The 20,890-nt window shown below is 48.1% G+C and overlaps 1 protein-coding gene across 1 annotated transcript in view; it reads right to left on the bottom strand.

Moving 5' to 3' along the window:
- Positions 1 to 308: 308 nt before the first annotated feature.
- LOC125951430 (NGFI-A-binding protein homolog) overlaps positions 309 to 20,890 on the bottom strand; it is a 22,747-nt gene continuing 2,165 nt past the window's right edge. The window contains exons 2-8 of the mRNA XM_049680269.1: positions 4,091 to 4,192; positions 3,686 to 4,010; positions 3,017 to 3,493; positions 2,863 to 2,956; positions 934 to 1,028; positions 607 to 679; positions 309 to 530 (exon numbers count right to left, since the gene is read on the bottom strand). Coding sequence (XP_049536226.1) covers positions 309 to 530; positions 607 to 679; positions 934 to 1,028; positions 2,863 to 2,956; positions 3,017 to 3,493; positions 3,686 to 4,010; positions 4,091 to 4,192 — 1,388 coding nt within the window. The remainder of the gene's footprint in view (positions 531 to 606; positions 680 to 933; positions 1,029 to 2,862; positions 2,957 to 3,016; positions 3,494 to 3,685; positions 4,011 to 4,090; positions 4,193 to 20,890) is intronic.

The raw sequence follows: 20,890 nt of genomic DNA, 5'->3' as shown, positions 1-20,890 counted from the left end.
CACGCAGTCTATCTTCGGTTTTGGGATGGATTTTAAGTTAAAAATTTAAATTGCCTAACCATTGAGCGGGCATCGAGCGAACTAACTTTTATAAAGTTTGCAGACTAGCACAACCTAGGGAAAAGGGTTCATGGGGGGAATAATGCCTTGACCTACGGGAATTTTGCAAATATCATCCTCCACCGGAAAAAAAAAACCTAATGTAAGAGGGTTCATCTGGTTGCTCTGCTCTTGGTATTGGGGCAGAATTGGATGCTATGGTCGGATGGCCAGTTGCGGGCGCCCGCAGCTGGGACTGAGATCATGCCTTAGATATCCGGCGAGATGGCTTCACGCTTGATGGCGATCGCTTCGCTGAGCGCTGGACTGAGGGCTAGGGCTGGATTGGCGACGGCGATGATGTGCCCCCCGGATGACGAAATGACCTGCACGCCGAGTGATCCCCCGGTCGGGTCCAGCACTCTCGGTGTGTGCGTCCGAATGTCACCAAAGTCTGGATCGCTTAAATCTCGGTCGGCTCCATTTCCAGCCTGCGGTGTAGACAAAATGAATTCCATTATGTAGAGTCTGTTTTGTCCAACGTCCATGGTCCAGTAGGTTACTCACTTGAACTGGTGACGAACTTGAATTGCTAAAACTAAATCGAGAATCTGTGTCATCAAATTCGGATCTAGTGTATCTGCAATGGAGCGAACGAACAAACGAGAAAACAGCGCGTTAGTCACACCGGGATGGGAGAATTGGGTAGCAGGACAATTCAAATGCACATTTCAAACGCTACACAATCATTCGTAGAAGATCCAACAGCCCCCCGCAATCGGAATGGATGCGGTAATGCGTCAAGTATTCTGGACCTTCCCAGTACCTTCACTGAGTAGTGGGCTTTCCTGAGGGGGGCTGCCTGTGACCTTTGGCGCTACAAGAAATACTCACGAAAATTTACTTGAATCAGTTAAGTCGAAGGGTTTGTCACTGATCTGCTGGTAAATGGAGCCGCTCGAGATGTCGCGATTGTCGTCCGAGTTTTCCTGCGAAGGCATTTCGAAACGGTGATTAGTATCAGCATATTTACTCGACCTTTCGCTTGGCATGTACAGCCGGGCGGGTTCTAGCGTGCGTGATAAGCATTTGCAACTATCTACTGCCTAATAAAAGACGCGTGTTTAAGAAGCATTGTAAGCAAAAGTTTTTAAAGAGCCAAAATTAATTAGAAAGCAGTCGAATCTACTCGGTCTACGTTAGCGTAAGCGGTGAAGCGATGAAGCGACTCTAGCACTCTGTCATGAATTCGATGCACATAGTTTTGCAAGGCTTTCAGTTAATCAGAACTTTGTCTGATTGTAGAGTGCAGCAACACACAAAAATTGCGAGCTGCAGCTGCAGATTGGAAATGTAATCAAACTTAGGGACGCACATAATTTTCTCGGGAATGCGAAACAGATTAAAATATTCAATAGAAATGTAAAAATAAGACAATAATCAGAACTAAATATTGAAATCGTTATTCACTGTATCAGAACGATGAATGTACTTAACGGTGGCTGTAGCTCACAATTTATGCATGTAAAATGCGATGCGGAGCGAAGCGTTTATGAAAATGATTCTAAAATTGATCAATGTGGCGATTGTGTGCTACGTGGTGCTAGCATGTGTTGTGTGTTTAAATTTAAAAAATAATGCAGAGCAATTATAAAAACAGAAACCACGAACAGCTGTTTGTTATACAACTTTTGAAGCAAAAAAAGCGAAAACGAATAGAGAAAAAGCATATTTGCAACAGAAAATTAAAAAGCAATTGACAAATCGTACAAGAAGCATGCAGAATTGAATAGTTATACAATGAAGTGAAATACGGCGAGGTGAAAAGCAAAGTTCATGCAGGCCAAAGCGGTGACTAGGCAGTGAGGCAAAGGCACAGGTGCACTATCGTCTTCAACAATCTACACTAAGTTCAAACTAAACATGCGGCTCATTCATCCTTGTATAAAACTAATATCATTACAAATATTTAAAATTAGTTCAACAAAACCATCTGCACAACAAACCAATTGTCGCGAGTGTCCTTCTCAAGAATCAGAGAATTGAATGAACAGTAGACAAGCACCTTATGGCCGTTAATCGGACGATTAAGATTGGTTCTCTTCTGTTCACTCCACTCCACCCGACAGATCGCTAACAGTAGCAATTGTGCAGATAGGTTTGTAACAATTACCGTACATCATAAAAAGCATAAAAAAGCGCGTTGCGTTCGCACACTAATGAACCAATAAAGGTGAGTAAATAAAAAAAGGATACTTAAATGCTCAACAGAACAGAAAACGATAAAGCTAGCGGAAGCGTTTTATGAAGGAAGCAACGAAAAGCATGGCGATGCGAAGGCACGCTGCTTGTACAGCCACAGCCCACTCCAATCCTCCTCCCCAACTGGGGCTAATAAGGCACATCGAGCCTGCGGCAGGCCACCGTGTCACGGTTGCGCAACCGATCGGCAAACTATAACCGAAGCTCATAAGCACGTATATTGCGTGGTGGAGGATTGCTGCAAACGAAAAAAGCGGGTGTTTCGGGTAAATGAAGAAACATAAGCGAAAGCAAGTGTCTGGATGAATATCGAAAGGAAAGTGAAGGGAAAAAGGACGCATCTAGGTGCAGGAATCAGGTTAGAAACAATCTAGAGGCGACACACCAAACAGTGCATAAAGAAGCATAAAAAAGCCAATCGTGAAAAGCAAATTATGTTCAGCGGTGCTCAGCTGCGTTCCTGTGCAGGGAACACGGTGCTTTAGGTGAAGCGCAGAAGCGTGGCAGCATTAAGCCGTAAAGCAGAGTCAGCGATCGTTAACATGAGGTGGACGTAGCTACCTTGCCCAGATCGGAGCTGGTATCACTGGAAAGGCGGGCCCGCTTCAGCTGCTGTACCGTGTCCAGATCATCGCCACGATTCGGTTGCGTTTGACTGAAAAGAAATGCATCACATTTACAACGAGCGCAAGACAAGCGGGACATAGGAACTCACCTCAACCCGGTCAGCCGTATGCTAGCCGAGTGACCGAAGCCACAATCACGCACGACTTGCCGGGCAAGCGGAAACAACTCATCGCGCCGCGTCAGCAGGGCCGGAATGTACTTGCAGATCTGAGCGGCAGCCTCATTAACGCACACCTCGTGCAGGGTCAGCGGTTTCTCCGGTCGCCGTTTACAATCGAACCGCCCGTAGATGGCCGAATACTTCCGTATCTCGTCCATCCGCCTCGGATCGTTCTCGTTCATCGCAATGACCGCCTCGAGATCGCGTGCCGAGCGCTTCTTGATGCTCTGCTGACGCGGCTCCAGCCGGGGCAGCGTACGAGACAACCGTTCGGCCGCCTGCACTATCTTCGCCACCTGATCCTCCGTCAGTGCCGGTGTCAGCTGCACCGAACCGCTGGTAGTGGATCCGATTTGACTGCTAATGGCACTTGCCAGACTAGCGCTGTTGCTACTGCTGCTGGTGCTGCTCAGCGGATGATGGTGATGATGGTGGTGCATCAAACCGTGATGATGGCCCGCCGTACCGCTGCTACCGAGATGCCCGAGATGGGTTGTGGTGGCTGCAGAAGCTGCAGCTGCCGCTGCTGCTGCTGCTGCTGCGGCGGCGGCGGCCGCTGAAGATGCAGTGACCGGTGTTGGAGTCGTCGGAGTTGGCGGTAGATTCGTGCTGGACGATGGATTCGGTCCTAGAACCGGATAGCCACCGAGCATGGTCACCGATGGCGTACCGTAAACCGGTCCGGAACTGGCCGATGTGACACTCCGTGAGATCGAACCCGGTTCCGGACTGTACGGTATGCGCGAAGGGATGTCCACGTTCGTGAGGGGGCTCTGGAAGGCGGACGGATTGGTCATCCATTCGTGCAGTGCCTTCTGGAGCCGTCGGACGTGCAGTGGTTTCGAGGCCATCCCCACGAGCGCCATTATCTCGAGGAACTCCTCTTCGCCCGCATCGCACAACTGCTGCACGTCATCACCACCTGTGTGAACCGATGTGGAGAGCGTTAGTCTGGGGACGCACGGCACTTCTCCTGCTTCCTCTCCCCGCTGATCTGCTTACCCATCTCTAGCAGCGTGTCGTAGTAGTTGAGCAGACTGGCCCGCTGTAGCACACGGTAGAGCTGCAGCTCCGCCTCATTCGAAGGGGTCGAAGTGACAACCACTGCAAAGAACAGACAGACGGACGGAGGAAAGACAACCATGAGCTAACCTGTGAACCAGAACCTGCTTATTCGATTTGCATTTGGGGCGCTGACGCCACGAAGAAAACAAGAAATTCGCCTGAAAAACCTGAAAAATGCCATTCGCCACCTTGTCGTCTATGGTTTCGGAGCGCCAATGTTTAGCGCCAAATTTGCTCCTTTCGCGCCACCGAAAAAACCGTTAGATTAGACCAGACTGGCGGTAAACGAATGGTACAGCATCCGTGGAAGTCCGGGAGGAGCTGAAGCCGAAGAGATCGCTGCAAAAGATGCGTGTCCCATGCCCTACGCACTCGCTCCGCGCATAATTTATGCGTTTATCATTCATAATAAGTACTTTTACTGGAACTTTTTTTTTCATGCCAACATCTCTTCCAGCAGCACGGCATCATTCTTCTAAATCATTAATTTCCTTCTCGTTTCGCTGTCGGTCGCTTCCATCTTGGAATCCGCGGGCAAGTTCTTTTTTTTTCCACCCGAAATGGCACCAGCTTCTTCCCCTTTCATCCAGCATTCGGTACACGGCCGTTGTGTTCGCTAACGGTCGCTTCGAAAACAAGATTTCGATCCCATTCAGAGCAGCTTCATCTTCAGGTTGGCATCTAAGCAATATAAGCAGCACGATACGCAATGCCAACTGTGATATTCTCGCGCTGTAGGTCCTTTTGGTCTTGGCAGGAACTCGTTGGAAAACCGTTACGAAACTCACTTGTCAGGACTCGCTGCAAAAGACGTTGCCGAGTTCCAAGGACACTTTTTATGTACTTTGCATACGTGCACGTTGGAGTATTTTTTTTTGCTGTTGCTTGCTTCTCTGTGATGTCTCTGCTGCCCAAGACGAACTTAGGGTGGAAGGCGTCTTGAGTGAGACAGTATGATAAGCGGACGAAATGGTTGCTGGTCCTTTCGCCTGTAACCCTTTCGCCCCGGAAAGGCACTCCGCTAGGGGAAGGCTTTTCTTGCTAGGGATCGAGAAACAAGAAAATGACGGTCTCCGGATCCCCCTCGGCTTTCAAGGAGGTTCACAGACTCGCACACAGGCAAAAAAAACGTAAGGACACCCAAGGATATCGCAGAAAATGGAGGGATTCTATCGAGTCGGAACCACAAATCAGGACACAGCGTTAGTCCCGAACTGCCAGGGTGTGTTTCCACTGTCAGGACGGTCTGAGGCTTGTATGGGTCTCGTCGAAGCCTTTCCCAGGGTGAACAATCCAATCAGCAGCGAGTGTTTTGGTGGCAGGACGGAATCGGCACAGGGTACCGAAGGGAGGGACAAAACCGAGAGAAATGAAGAAGAAAAAAAAAACCCCTGGCTGACGTGCTTTGTGCGAGGCAGACCACTCCCTCCACGCTACACCGAATCGTCCTGGGAACTTCAACAACAACAACCGTTCCTGGTTCCCGGTGCTTCTAAGCGGCCAGAAGTGCGCGCGCTCTCTGTCTATTGTCGACGCACGCAGCCAAGCAGTTCTTCCGTGGGGTACAGACACGAAAACGAAATTGCAGACATCGACATCATCGACCAGCTCGAAGGTAGGGAACTAATTTTGTGGCGGCTCCAAAAACCGGGCGCAGTCCAAAAATGTTGTCAATCACCGCAGCACCATAAGCGCTGGACATGCTCCAGGAATGCCAAATGGAACGAGCGAGCGAACGAACGAACGAACGGGCGAACGAGTTCTCTTGGAGCCCGTGCTCCGATCCCTGGAATTCCGGGGCGCAATCTGGAGCAGGAGCTGGAGTGTAAAATATGCATCGGCCGAGTCGGGTGGCGTCGAATATTTTTTGGCACGACACCGGCGATCGCCATCGACGATCGGCTGTGCAGAACGGGGAATGAAAGGGGGAAGGGAGAGGGGGCTCATAATGAAGCAACAAAAATGTCTCTTTTTGGTGGAAGCTTCGACCAAAGTTTTTTTTTTGTTTATTGCTGTGTTTGTAGAGCGTTGTTGCGGGAGCTCGCCGACGTTTGTGTTTCGTGATATGTTGTCGAACGATCCTAAACATGCGTTCCATATCGGGGAAGCTAATTGTGACCAAATATGCTTCTCTAGTAGTTTTTTTTTAACTTCTTCAGCTGATTCTGGTGTCTGGATGATGCCCAAGGTTCGACTAAAGGGTGTGACTGTGTCAAATATAAACCATAGTTTTGGCTTATTTAGTCCAACTGAAGCTTCGAAGTTGTCAATTATTGCCTTTAGTTCTCGTTTTGCTGATTTTAATAGCAGCTAATTACGAATTCTATGCGAATGATTGCGTTCAGTTCCCGTTTTAACTTAACTGATCAAATGAAATTATGTTTTTTGTTGCAACAAGGAGCTCTCAAATGATTTTACAGCATTAATGGTATTCGATGGCTAAACAATAGATTTTTAACGAGTTATTCTGTCAGAATGGTGGATTTTCATTTGAGTAATCATAAGTGAATGGGTATTGTTTGCTTTATGAATATATTCTCTTGACATTACCACCGATTATAACTTCAATACCTCCATTAGAAACTATCTTGTGACATTCAGATTCTTTCTTGAATCCATGGAATCTGGGATCAATTCGCAATCACCTTCATCGATCTAATAGAAAACTTCATGCCGAACACTCTTTTTACATTTGGAATCGAATAAACTATTGAAATAAATGATTCCGCTGCCAGCATAACCCTCCCAACTAGTTGAAGTGCTTACACACAGTTCAACTTCACCCCATGAGTGTGGGATTCTGGAGATGGCCACGATATCACATCGTAACCGAAAGGGGTAATCGCTTGTGTGATTTTAACGTCAGCGAAGCCGCAACCAACAATAAATGAAAGAAAGAAAAAAACCGCCCAAAAAAGCCGCTCCCCCTCTCTATCACGAGATCTCTCTAATCAACTTAACCACGCAAACGCAAACGGAACGGGGTGTGGGGAACGGGATCGCAGCAAAACGTAAAAAAATGGAAAAGCCCGAAAAATGATTTAAACAAAACTGTTTCACAAACGAGCCAACGAAACGATTTAATTGTTCCCAGCGTTTGCGTTTGCCGCGTTCGTCGGGGTTCGTCGGTTTTGCGTTGAAGTCGATGGAACAAACATCAACTTTTTTGTCGTTTCCACACCACGACGACACTCGTTCGTTCGCTCGTTTTATGTTTGCGCATTTGCATACTGCGGGTGTAAAAAAGTTGGCTTTCGGTGAACTCGGTGGTTCAACCGATGCAGCTCATCCTAGGTTTCGTTTCCCCCTCTTTCCGCCGGGGATTTGGCGGGCCGTGGGCTTCCCGATAATCGCTCTGTATGTCTATCTGTCTGTCTGGCGTGGAGGCAAATTTGTTTGGAAAAATTATGATGACTTTCGAGGTGAGGTGTTAACTCGAGTGGGTTGCATGGTTTCAGGGGCACTGCAGAATAGGCATTTGATCGAGTTCCGCGTTAATGTAAAAAAAAAAGGACTCAAACCGGATCTGTTCAGGAGTCGAGCAACAGTTGAAATGTTGACGACACGCTACACGATGTACGGGTGTGTGTGTGTGGAAAATCAGCATTTTTTTGCTGCTCGCGCAAAATGCAAACGATACAGCGGTTGATGTTTACTCTAGAGGCTCTAATCGGTTAACCGACAATTAACCCAGCCCTTCACGGGACGATGTATTGAGTTGTCAAGTACCGTGACACGGGGAAAAAGAGGGCTTTGGCGGAATTGTTGTGATCAACGCGATGATTGACTTGGAATTCTGCATGGATTTGCATGTCCTTGTTAGGACTCTTGTTTGGAATGCCAATTTAATTGCAAGTCGATGATGATTAGTCCACCATTATTTGCCGAAATGATAGCCTCCGACCTGCTAAAGGTTAAGGCAGCAAAAGGGGCAAGAGCATCACACCCAAAAAGGAGTCCTTGCTGGTGGATCAAATCGGAAGGATCAGGTAGCGGCAGAAGCAGCAGGTTTTTTTTTGTTCCCGTTCGCATCCCTCCTTTCGGGATGCGGCGCATCCCGTGCAAAGGACCCCTTGTGTCTTCCTGGAGTGATCTCGAGACCTGCCTGTGTGTATGTGTGTGTGTGTGTGTGAGCACCTTTGCCCCTCTGTCTTCGCCGTACGCCGTGCGTGTGTCTTAGGGGTCGCATCTTATTTGCATATCATCCGCGTTCCGGTGAGGTCCATCCGAGGACCTTCGCAGGATTCCGGATGGCGTTGGCCGACAGTTTTTTTTTCCCTGTTGGACGTGAGGTTTGGGAATTTTTCACTTTCGCTCTCGAGCCCTGTTACCCTTTTGTGCGGCAGGACTGGTCCGGATTTGGTCTAGAGCTGCTGTTTTTTTTGTTCTTTCACTCCTTTCCTTTTGCTTCTATCGTCCTTTCACGTACGATGTTGGGGAGTCTGGGAGTTTGATGGTGTGGCGTGTTTTTTTATTTGCGTTCTCCCGTTGTCTTAGAGAGACAGTGGCTTTGGACTGGTGCACTTTTTATGACTGACCGGTCTTGCGTTGAGTAATGACAGAACTGGGCTCGCGATCAGGACCGCGTCTCACTAGGACACCGTGAGAACGGAGACTTCGTGACGCGTAAGACGGGAATTTGAGGATTTCTTTTGGTGGGTTTTTTTTTCGTTGTCTCCGTCAGCTTCATCAACACCAGCTGGTATTGGTCGGAGGCCATTACTTTACTGCTTTCGCTTTCGATTCACACCGTCACTACGACGATGATGGGTGTAAGAAGATCACGTTTAAAAAAGTTATTTGCATGAACTTATTTGCGTTTAGCTTCTAGTGTGTTTTTTTTCGTGGCGTTCCAACGCGTGAGAATGTTTCGTGGATCACGTTTGGAGAGTTATCATGGGAATCTACTTTTTATCTTGGTCTCATTTTGTGGGATAGTACTAGAGAGATCATATTAGGATGCGATAGGGTGAACTGAAATGGATTCTTTGCGATTGAATATTTGATCGGTAGTTCTATGCTGGAATTGTGAGGTATGCCAGCTTGTATTGCAAATTGGAGCTCAGTTTTACTATTTTGTCATCATTCCAGTCTTTATATCATCATCTTCTTTTATCATTTTATCTCATGGATTGATAAGATAAATTAAATACTTTGACAGCCTTGAGTTTAATTTATAATTTTCAGAGAAAACTCTATTCATTTATGTTTTAACTGTTTCTTCCATTTCAATTGAATTGTATTTATAAAGTTTAAAAATTCGCTGTTTAATTATGTGTTCCAATAATGCAGAATCTTCGTTAAATCATAAAAAATGATAACAACTTGTATCGAAAACTCTACATCCGAACAAGATCCGGAATATCTCTTGCTATTTCAAGGTATAGTTTATACAAATCAGTTGCTTGTTATTTAGAATATCAAGTTACACATTAGAGTTACTCCTGAACAGATAAATCAAGCTAAGACGAAAGACTATCTTTCTCGACAGCTGAATGCTAAAACTTGCTCCAACATCTTATGCAAATTGATAGAAGGAAGGATCGCTTGGACTAACTACTTTAAATTCTGGATTCTGTAAATGATCAATTTTCTCACGAGCAAAGATTTCCTTTAATCCATTATCAATGTACCAAAAAAAATTGTTTTGAACAACCAACGAAAAAACGTCTAATAAACGATTTGGGTACATTCAGTGAAGACACTGGCGGCCAATTTCCCACAGCATCTCATTACCATACGCCCATAGACGTTATGCCACCAAATGACACCGAACATTTCGTAACCTCATTGCTCGAAGAACGAGGCAAAAAAATGTAATATCTTGAGCTATGATACTCTGAAAAAAAAAGTGTTGTTGCTAGATAAGAACTGGACGAGAGAAAAAAACGCCAAACCAATTTACTTCCCATAGAGAGCAGGAAGCAGGCAGCAGACCAGTGTGTGTGGTGTCCCTCGGCGGATGCTGTATGCATACAATCATCGGCATTACCGAATCCCGTTAAGGTGTTCACCGCCCTGAACCGTAAGCCTCCGGGAAAGGTGTGCGCGAGGTCGCATGAGTGATCGCGTCTTCGGGGGCATCCAAAAGAACAGGAAGAAAAAAAAGCTCATCCCGAACGAACGACCGACCGGGTGATCATTACACGAGGGGTCATTGCGCGCTTCGTTCGCACCCCTTTCACCTTTGTGCGTCTTACCGAAAAGGGTGTTCTGTCTTGGCTGTCTCTTGGCGGTCGTGAGGACCGCAGGAGCAAAAATTTGAATAATCGCATCCCGCGGTAGACGCTTTTAGAGGTGAGCTTTTTTTTTTGGTTGTTGTTGTTGCTGTTGCTGGTCGTGGTGGAACTTGAACGTCACGTCCTATTGTGCCACCGTCCATCGATTCGCCGTCCATCGGAGTCGCATCATCGCATTGGAGCTGGCAAGGAATGCCAAGGAGTACCAAAAAAAGGAGAGAAAACGGTGGCAAAAGGGCTGAGGGCGCTTTTGGGCTGGCCGTCTGTTGCTCCCGAGGTTACGAGCTAATCATTAGGACACTGGTTTGGCTAATTTATGCATTTAGTTGTGGAGTTTTGGCCTCCGTTCGGTTCGGTTCGATCGGGAGGTCTCAGGATCGTAGGTTTCTAACATTTTTTTTGGTTTTTGTCTTTCCTTCGGAATCGAAATCGCTTTCCCCGCTTACACGGTGATAGAAGTCCCGTTGGAATCGGGAACCATCATCCAGCATCTTCGGCATTTGAATACCACCCGGGAGCGCGTGTTTGGCGTTTTTTTGGCGGCGGCTTCTTCACCTTTGCCTTGGCAGCTGGCAGATCAGTTCTCACTGTCCTTCTTCCTGCCGTCTCTCAGACGTGATCCATGTGTGTGTGTGTGTGCTGGGAACTAGACGGTGGGAAGACGCTCTCTGGGTTGGTGATAACGCGAAGCGAAAAACAATAAAAAACATTCTAACAATTGGTCTAACCAGCCTGCCAGCCAACCAGTATGTAATAAGACATGCAACAGACCAAAAACCCGGCAATGGGTGCGCATAACTAAACAGTTTTTTTTGTTCTTTGTTCGTTCGCTTCGTATTCGCGACGAGCGGTGAGGCTCCAGAAAACACTTTTTCCGGTTGAAAACCATAATGAAAGGGCTGCGGCGTTTTGGCAGTTTAGCGATTAAGCGATAGCCTTTTTCTCAGGCTACCTTCGGGAAGCCGTTTCAGAAATGGATTGGTTTGGATTTGTGGATATGTGTTTTTGTTACTTTCTTCCAGTAAATTGCTGCGGCCCCGCATGGCTCGATGCTAATCGAAGAAAGCAGACTAGTCGAGTGTCTGTTTCTTGCGTGCTGGTAAAAGAAAGGTTGAGGTATTTATAAGGATGTTTTTGTCGATAATGTTTGCTTCACAGGCGGAATGAAGTATCAGACAAATAAGGATCAGAACCGTTAGACGGCTCAATAAACTGTTCGCTGCTCAATTATCTGTCTTTAGTTTATGTAACATGATATGGACCAATTTTGAATGTTTTGAAAAAAATCCTCAATTTTATCAGATTTCTTCAGCTAGTGCTGCGAGTTTTGAAAATAGAATTATGCGCGAACTTCTAGACATTTCTTTGGTAAAAGGATTCAATTTAAGTACTTTTGCTTAACTTGTGATAGCTCCTATAAATATAATAGTTTTCTTTGATGCTTTTAAGACCTTGAAAATATTCGTTTAGTTTATGTTAGCTCAAGAGAAATGCGCTTCGTGGAACATTCTCTCAACACTAAAAGATTGAAGGAACTTCAACTAATTTAATATAATTGAAAAATGAGACTAGGGGTTCTGTTGCTCCAAGCGATACTATCAAGTGATGTAAATAGATACTGTTTGATCGCCATTTCGGAAGCATTATCTCTTAGTCTCTAAACAATAACGATGACACTGGAGTAATATAAAATGTATTGTTAAAAAAAATCCCGCGAACATAAAGAAGTCGTTGTAATCGCGCGAACCTCCCGCACTCCAACAAAATGGTTGCCATCATCTGAACACGTTAGAAGCAGAAAAGCGAAAAAAATGGAAAAAAAGAAAGGGAAAACTCTCAATCCCGCGAGAGGGGGGTGCTACTGCGCTAATGGGCGACCATTTTAACTTGCAGGCCCTGGAAAGATGCTTCAAATTAGACGCACCCTCTAGTGCGAGGTGTTTCTTTCTCCGTTTTTTTTTTCTTTCGCTTGTTTGCTTCCTACACCCAGTAGCATCCTCTACCCCTTCCTTTTTCCCATCAACACACCACACCACAAAACCAATCCTCCGGAGGGAGTTGTACGTTCGCAGAGAAAGTGATGGAAAAAGGATGCATCCGATCCTAGCAACCACCGGAAGGAAAGCGCCCTCTATTCCAACTGTTCAACCGTGATCTGTACGCGGGTTAGGGGAAGGAAGTTCTGGAACAAAACAAAAAAAACATTCGAAACAAGGGCGAGCACCACAACCGCCACCATTGGTTTCGACCACCCTTAATTACAAATTTTATCATTTTTAATTATTTTTGTCCTTTTCTAGCCACCGCCAATTGCGGTAGGGAGGCCAGGAGGTAGAGAAGGAAGTGCGTGCGGAAGACTGTCCTGCTCTTCGGTATCATTGGATGTTTGATTTAAGCCATCGCGAAATGAAAGGGATGAATCCGCGCCTGGCGCCCGCGGGGTCAACGTAAACAGTGGCAGTGGGTGTCGGATGCCAGGATAGGGGGTAGGGAAAAGGTCGCACAAAAGAGGGTGGGCTTTGGCGCTGGCGATTGAGTTTCCGCGTAGAGGAAGGGCGAAAGAGACGCTTTCATCGACACCTCGGCCACGGAAGCGGAATGGCCGGTGGTGGTGGTGCTGCTGCTACCTCGTCCACGATTGGCCCAAAAAAGGCCCCCCCTGGTCAGGATGGGATGGCGATGTTTCTGGTCCCAGACCATTGATGCACACAAACACAATAAAAAGGGACCGGCTAATTGAATGAAAAGTTCGCGCACCATTGGCTCCGGCGACATGTGACGACCAATTTTTGAATTATGGAAAAATAAGGTACCACTTTCGCTAAGGAGTGGAGCGATGTCTGGAGGATTCTGGTGATACTTCTTCTGCTAAAGTTTTTTTTTCGGCAAAGAGACGTAAGATAAGGACATCCTTTTTCCGCACAATAGCCTCTTCCCCCCCGCCAAAAAAAAAAAACGGTTTGCTTCCATTTTTCCAGTGCAAACAACAACCGCATTAATTACCGGGACGGGAGTGGAATTGTTTAATGGAGTCGTTCTCCTTTGAGACCTTCGGCGGCCTCTGGTTGATCCTTTGATGGATGTTTGGATGGATGGATGGTTACACTTTTTAATAGGATAAAAATGGAAAATGATGAAGGAAGTGTCAGTGTCTTACTCTTTTCTCGTTTGCTAAGGTTGGACTTAGACGTGTTTCCTTTCGCGTTTGTTTGCTACCTTCTTCAGGTTTTCCGTTAGCGATTCAGACTGGATTATGCAAAACTGAAGCCATAGACCTGGGCAGTAATTGGCCACCATTGGTAATTGGAATAGAATGGATTTTGTTTGTTGATCAATTTCAGAACATTGTACTGCAGGTCTTGAATGTTTCCAAATGGTTGAACATTCTTTTATCCAAGCCTAAGTCTAAGTCTAGTTCTGACTGTTTATTTAATGTACAAAGCTATGTTTTCATTTGCGTATCGTGAACTGCAACATTGTTACCCACAAGTTGACCCACAAAACGTTACATCAGAAGCAAAGAAAAAAAAGAGAGCGGAAGAACGCGAGAGATCAATTTGCATACGGGACGCCATCAAAATGTGTGTCAACCGAGACCAGCTGACCAGCGGCAAAGAGGATGCTAAACAGGATGTTCAGCTCACCACATGGGCCCCACCACACGTGGCGCATGATTGCGCAATTAATCGAGAACCTCATTACGCCTGCCGGTCAAATTATATCCCCCGGAGTCCAGGAGCTGGTCCAAGAACAGATGGCATGCATCGGCATCGCGCTTGCTCGCTCGATCGCGAATCGCGTAAATATTTGGCCGAGCACCTTGTGTTGCGTAAGGTGGAAGCCCCCAAAATACCGAGATCGACGTCCGTGGACCGCGCACCGGAAAACAATCGTTGGATAAATATAGTCATCTCCCGGGGGGTGGGGAGGTGATGATTGGTTACTGCAAGCAAACTTGTGGCAAGGGACGTAACAAACGTGGCAAAAGGAAGCACCAAGCAAGAACCGTAAAGAATGGAGGCGCACATTTAGCGGCGCACGGAACCGCGATGCTGACGGTTTCCCCTTTTATTATCGGTTCTACTAGCGATTGCAACGGGATTCGAGTTGGCCCAAAAGTGACATCAGCATCTGGCCCTGACAGTGGTCCCAAAAGATGCCACGCGACCTGGAACGCGACCAGGTAGCAATCGCGAACCCTTCTTCGTCCGCAAAGGGTAAAGGACCCTTAGGTCCCCTTTTGCGTCCCCGATCCTGATCCGGGACCGATCTCCGCGGCGCTTTATCATAAGAATGTCATCACAAGACGCTTGGCCTGGGCCTGGGGTCTGGCCGTGAAATGTGTGTCGCGTGGCTTCTGGCTTCTGTTCCGAGAAACCTGTTCCCGTTTCTGCAGCTACGACGAGTTGACACGAGGTGATCGAAGCAAGCCCTTCAATTTCGATTACGGGTGATGCGCGCGGCTCGCGCACATCTGGATCGCCAGCCGCGTAACGGTATGCGCTTGTATGTGCCGATCGGCGCGTAATGGTCGTGTTCTGGGCACCTAGAATCAAGCGAACATCGATTAAGGATGGTGCCACGTGCCATACAGCTGCATGTGTAATGAGTGCATGAGGCCGATGCCAACGTCGATAACCGCCGGTTCTGGCGATCATGACAACGATGGGTACGATATGCGCAACAGAACTCATCACCTTGCGGGACGGGCGGGATTAATTGTTTCAAGCTGCGCGCGCGCCCGTCGACAGCTTGTCAATAGCCAACAGCACCAACATTTTTGGCGGCAGAAGCGTCTTGGCCGAATTTCTTAATTGAACGCGCGCAAACGATGTCGCATGTTTTCTTGACGGTGGGCTTCAATTATGATTCAATTATGATTGGAATTACGAGCACGGGTCGGGACATAGACCACCATTATGTCAAGAGGTGAAGATCATTTAAATATGACAGACCACGTATCACCTTGGCCTCTGGTTCCAACATCTTGGTACATCTTGGTACAAAGCAGTAGCTTCGTGTGCGACAAGGGATCTATTTACGTTCCCATTCTTTGCTCGAGATCATAATCTTCCGTATGGATGCTCTCTATTACCACTTCGTGCTATTCACCAGGTTGTCGGCCAGGCTGCGGACCGTTGGATTCCGGTTCCGGACCAAAAACCCTTCTCCTTAGTCTCTCAGTTAAATCTGGACCAAACAACAACGGCAGCAGCAGCCGTTAGACCGTTAGTAAAAACGAAAAAAAAACTCCCGTCATCCAACATCCTACCGTCGTCGAAGGTGTACGAGCATAAGAAACATGAAGTTTTTGGGAAAGAGAAAATCGAAAACATACAAACCCCCGGCAGATCCTCGATTCCACAATCCTTTCCTTCGTCGGCGACCATCTGGACATGATTTTTTTTTCTGCAGTTTAGTTTGTGTCCGTGGCCACTATACCGGTCTCGAAGGACGGAGATCCTCCCGAGATGCTTGTAATTCCGTAATGTGCAGCGGCCAAAGGACACCTTGGCGCGCGCGCGCACATACACAATAGGAGCAATCGAGGAGGTCGAATGGAAATGGGAACGCAAATGGAATACACCGGTGCGAGCAACAAGAAGAAAAAAAACGGAACCTCGATGTCTAAGAAAGCGCCAGGAACACCGGGCACAACCGAGAACCATTTATTTAGATTAAACTCTTGCTGTTGCTGCTGCTGCTGTTGCTTGTCGGTTATACCGGACTCACCGGCAGCCGGTTCTGGGATCAGGATTCAAAAGGATTCCGTGAGGTTTTTTTTTTCTTGGTTGCTTCTGCTGTAAACAGAAGGAAACTCCTGCTCCTGCGAGTGTGTGTGTGTGTCTGTGTCTCGCGAAAAAGGGGTAACCGAGGGGGTCATATGGAACCAGTGTGCGAGTCGTGAGTGTCTTGGTCGGGACAGGAAAGCGAAGCAAAAAAAACCTCTTTGCATCTTGGTAGCCTCTGCCTTGCGGCTGCAGCAGCCAGCAAGGGCAACAACAACAACAATAACCACACACAAAAAAACTGTCCAGCAAGCGCACCACGGTGCTTACTGGCCAGGGAACACCTTGAGACGGACTTGTCGAGGACCAAGGGACCGAGTGACGCTGGCGAGTGAAGAGAGCCAGAGAGAATGAGAGGTTCCCGAATTCCGCTTTGTAGTTGCTGCGACCCTTACGCGAGGGATGCGAGCGAACGTAAACCGGGAATGTTCGTTGGTGATGTTCTTTGTTTTGCTACCGGAACGTAAAGTTCGCTGCCGAGATCGTGAGATCGTCTCCAGAGTCCAGTGCAGAGACCGCTGAAGACGAAATCAGTGATCGGGGAAAAAATTAAGATCCAAAGAAGTTTGCCGATCCGATGGACACATCGAAGATCGTGGGTTTCGATTTTATAATTACCGCACTGGCCGCACCGGACAGCCAGGTCAGGCAGGAATTAGAACGCATAGCTCATCCGCAGGCCAGGCCAGCCCGGGGGGCTGGTAGACGTGCAAAAAACCGATCCTCGATCGATCGAATTCGTACATTCCATACCACATCGCGGTCGTCGTCATTGGCGTCGGTTGCACAGAGACCAGACAGGGGACCGGAGGTTACGATGGTTTTTTTTATGGAAGAGAGAGACGAGACGAGAGTCGGCGTCTCCGTTGATACTCAATCGATCAAACAAAAACAATCTGCTGAAACTGTTTAGAGCCCGTGGCTTTTTTTTTGTTTGTTTGAATCATTCGCCGATCATATGGTGACAAAAAGCAGCAGGTATTCTCGCTCGCTGCCCTTTGGGAGCTCTCGAGTCCGGACAATTAGACGGAACAAATCGAATAACGCAAAGATGGGCGCACGCGATGACCGAAAGCGAAGATGAGCTCCGGAGGAGTGGCGAATGGATGGCGAATCAACACAAAAACTGCCGCCAGAAACACAAAGGATCCCGCCAGTGCCATCGCTAGGCAAACCCGGGAGGCGGGGGAACCATAAAGAACGCGCTACAAAAGCGATTAAGACGCTCTGGTGAAGAGCAACGATGCTTTCGATTATCGAAGGATCGCTGCAAGAACTAGCAGCAGACGGCTGGTGATCGAGTGTCTGTCAGCGCCGTTTTGGATTATGATTTGCGCAGGAATGCATACCGAAGCTCGAAAAAACCGCTGCAGAATCGCTGCAGACAACTCTAAAGATCTTAAAGAAGATCTAAAGCTTGTCCAGATTACGTTTTTCAAAAGGATCTCCTCATAATTTCTTTGAAAACTGTTAGTTTTGGAATGATTACCAGCAGAGCGGCAAAAGCAACGCTCTCGATCCGGTTCTGACGCTCAGGAAATTAGGGCTACGATAGCCGGCACTTTCTAAATTAACATCCGCCATTGCTGGTGCCTAAACCCCGTGGCTCTGCTCTGCAGCAAGCACGTGCTGCTGGTCGCGATGCGACCGAGACCTATGCTTTCCAGGTCGCGAGGTCAATGAATGGTTTGCGCTCGACCTACCAGGAGAAAGGGATGCTGCGACACGGTCAGGTCATGCGAGCCGCAATCCCTGCGCCTGACGTTAACTCGGGTGATCCTTAATGTGACAGAGACACACAAACACATGGACACGGACACGCTGGTCTCGTAACCTGGCCGGACCCCCGGGTTAATGGGGTGTTGTTTGATGGGATATTCGGGGATCCTTTCCAATCCGGTCGTTCCCCTCTCGTGCCGTCCTTCGAACCCTCTGGCCTTTGGCCTGCGTAGAGTCCGTCCGTTTGTCCGTTAGTTTGATTGCATGACCGTTAGACGCCGTGGCCTTTTGTTGTTTCATGCCTGGAAAGGAAGCATTTTTTTCGATCCCGCGATCCCGCGAAGCGCTGACAGCATCCGGTTGGGATAGGTGGCCGCGCGCGCGCGCACACACACACATGAACAACCATCTGCCTGGACTCGCCTGGACCATGGGTTGGCCACGGAGATGATGTTTTTTTTATTCCCGCTGTAGCAGCTTTTGTTTTTGAGCGCCATGACGAGGGATTTCGAATGTATTAATTCAAATCAAAGCGAGCAGCCGCGAGCTGTTAGTGGCCGTCCGGGCTACCGGCTGGCCAGATGAAGGGACGGAAGGATTACGAGCCATGCCCCGGACCCTTTTGACCCCTCCGCTGTGAGAGGTGACAGAGTGGGTCGACGCTTGATTAAAGCGATGCCAGTGGGTCATCAAAACGGGACAGCTGCTGTCCGTACGTGGTGGTACGTGTGTCCTTGTGTCCTTGTGTATCCCCGAGGAAAACAATAAACACCGTTCCGTGGCGCCTGTTATCCCTGTTATCCCCGGAACCCCTTTTACAGTTGCGTTGCCGAGGATGGATGCAAGCTATCCGTTATGTAGGACAGGCTCTTCCGATGGCGCTTCACTGTTCTGTCCCGGACCTTATTACTTGCGTTGGTTTTTCGGTGACATCGAGCGTATCCACGAGTTTATCATTCCATACAGCTCGCAGCTCTCGGGCACTCTAATGGCAGTAAGTTTCGCTTGGTTTTAAGAGCGTTTGCCTGGCGCGCGCTTCCACACAAACTGACATACATCACGCTGCCAAGTGACAGATTGCAGACCATCATCGACGTCTCGACAGCTCGAGGCTCCAACCAGTCTACTAGATGCGTTTTTACAGAACTCCTGTTGGGCTACCAAAGGGAACAATTAAGCATTTCTGATGTCTTCTGCCATGTTTGCATCGCAAACACGCATTCTAAACTTCAGCTTCCAATCCAGTCCCGTCGATGCCAGTCATTTACGCGTCACTTTTCGACTGAATTCTTAAAGAACGAGACGCCTTTCGTCCGTATTAAAGATCCGCGAGGTCACGGAATGGACACAAAAGAACTGGGCATAAGCTTAAAGAAGGGGAAAAAAGGTTCGTTTACTGGTTCGCTTGCACCGACCAGCCGGGGGAGGGTGCAGTTGCAGCCGCCTCCGAATACGGACGAACGAACATATTGAGAACGCCGCACGCCATGTGACTTTCCCGGGCGTTTGGCGTGTCCACGGGCACAGACACAGGCACACACACACAAACACACATACTGAAATAAAAAAAAACATGGAAAAAACTGAGAAAATGATTGCAGAAAAAGGCAGACTAAACATGAAACCTTTGGCTGCGGCGCGCGGGGAAATGGCCATCGCGGGATCGGTGAGATCGGACGCGGAAAAACATGGACAGAGTGGAGAGGTGTGCGAACGCATGAGCGCATGGCCATGGCTGGTGGTGGTGGTGGAACGGTGGAAAATGCAACAAACTAGCGGCTTACAACTGGGTCGACGGCGATGTAGACGTTGCTTTGGGGTGGCAATACGTCTCCCACCGTTAACATTTTCCCTCGCTTTTTTTATTTCTTTCGTTCTCTTCCTCTAGCTCTGTGTAGAGGAGACGAATCGAAGAGTGAAGTAGTGGTGCGAAGAGGAGTCACGGAGCTAGCGCGACTTCCACACTTTCACCCCCGTCCTGGCGAGTCTAATGCTGTGGGGACGCCTGGTAGTGGAGGAAAAGACATCGACAAAAAAAAAGAAGCAAAAATGGCTCCCCCAGCTGAATGCAATGGGAGGAGAGAGAGAGAGAGAGAGAGAGCGAAGCGCTGGTCGCCAGGATTGCGCCATTTCCTTAGTTTTCCTCTTCCTTTCCTTATTTTCGTTTGGCTCCTTGGAACCGTCGTCGGTTGAATTGTGCAAAGTGCAACGGGAATGGGTACAAAGACCGGACACACACCCGACGGGCAAAGCGGATAAAACATATAGACGAAACCGGGACAACCACCGGCGTAAAAACAGCACCGGACACCGGACGGAGTGGCCCGGAACGAACGGCAATGCAACCCCCCCCCGGCCCGAGTACGGTGTGGGATGAAGAACAGCAACAGAAAAAAAAGGGAAAATACATGCCCGCGAACCACCACCGACAACCGGCCATTCTTCGGCCTTCCTCTCGGCCGCTCGGTCATGATCCTGGGGCATAGCATTTTGGGAGGCGTGAGGCAAGAAACAAGGAAAAACCCTCTGGAGTGTAGAATGCAAGGCATCATGTCCGTGGATAGCGAGAAGAAAACCGAATCGGAACGTCGAGAGTGGCAAAGATGGTTGGAATCGATTTCGATTGGATGTCCTTTTTCTCGTCGCTGACGGCCGGAGACAAGAAAATTGATCAAGCAAATGGATCACGAGCCGGAAACGGGAATCCGAGATCCCTTTTAGTTGAAGTCCAACGATTGATAATTACTGTAAGACTTGGTACAGTCGACCTGGAAGGAAGGATGCAATACCTGAGGAGGCGAGTAGAGACTCCTGCTTACTCCTACTCCCGTGGCCAGTTCATGTACTGAGACATTCTGGGTTATTCTTTTTTCTACGGTCCTCCATCGTCTATACTCTAGTAGATAGACGCCGTGTCCGGCTCCCGTGCCAGCAAGAAATGGTCGACAGCAAAAACGAGACCCTCCCAAAGAACCTTAGCACTGTGGAGC

Source organism: Anopheles darlingi, chromosome 2, assembly GCF_943734745.1.
Source record: "Anopheles darlingi chromosome 2, idAnoDarlMG_H_01, whole genome shotgun sequence".
Lineage (NCBI taxonomy): Eukaryota > Metazoa > Arthropoda > Insecta > Diptera > Culicidae > Anopheles > Anopheles darlingi.
Note: the sequence above shows the minus strand (reverse complement) of the source record. Positions and strands in the feature narration are given on the sequence as shown.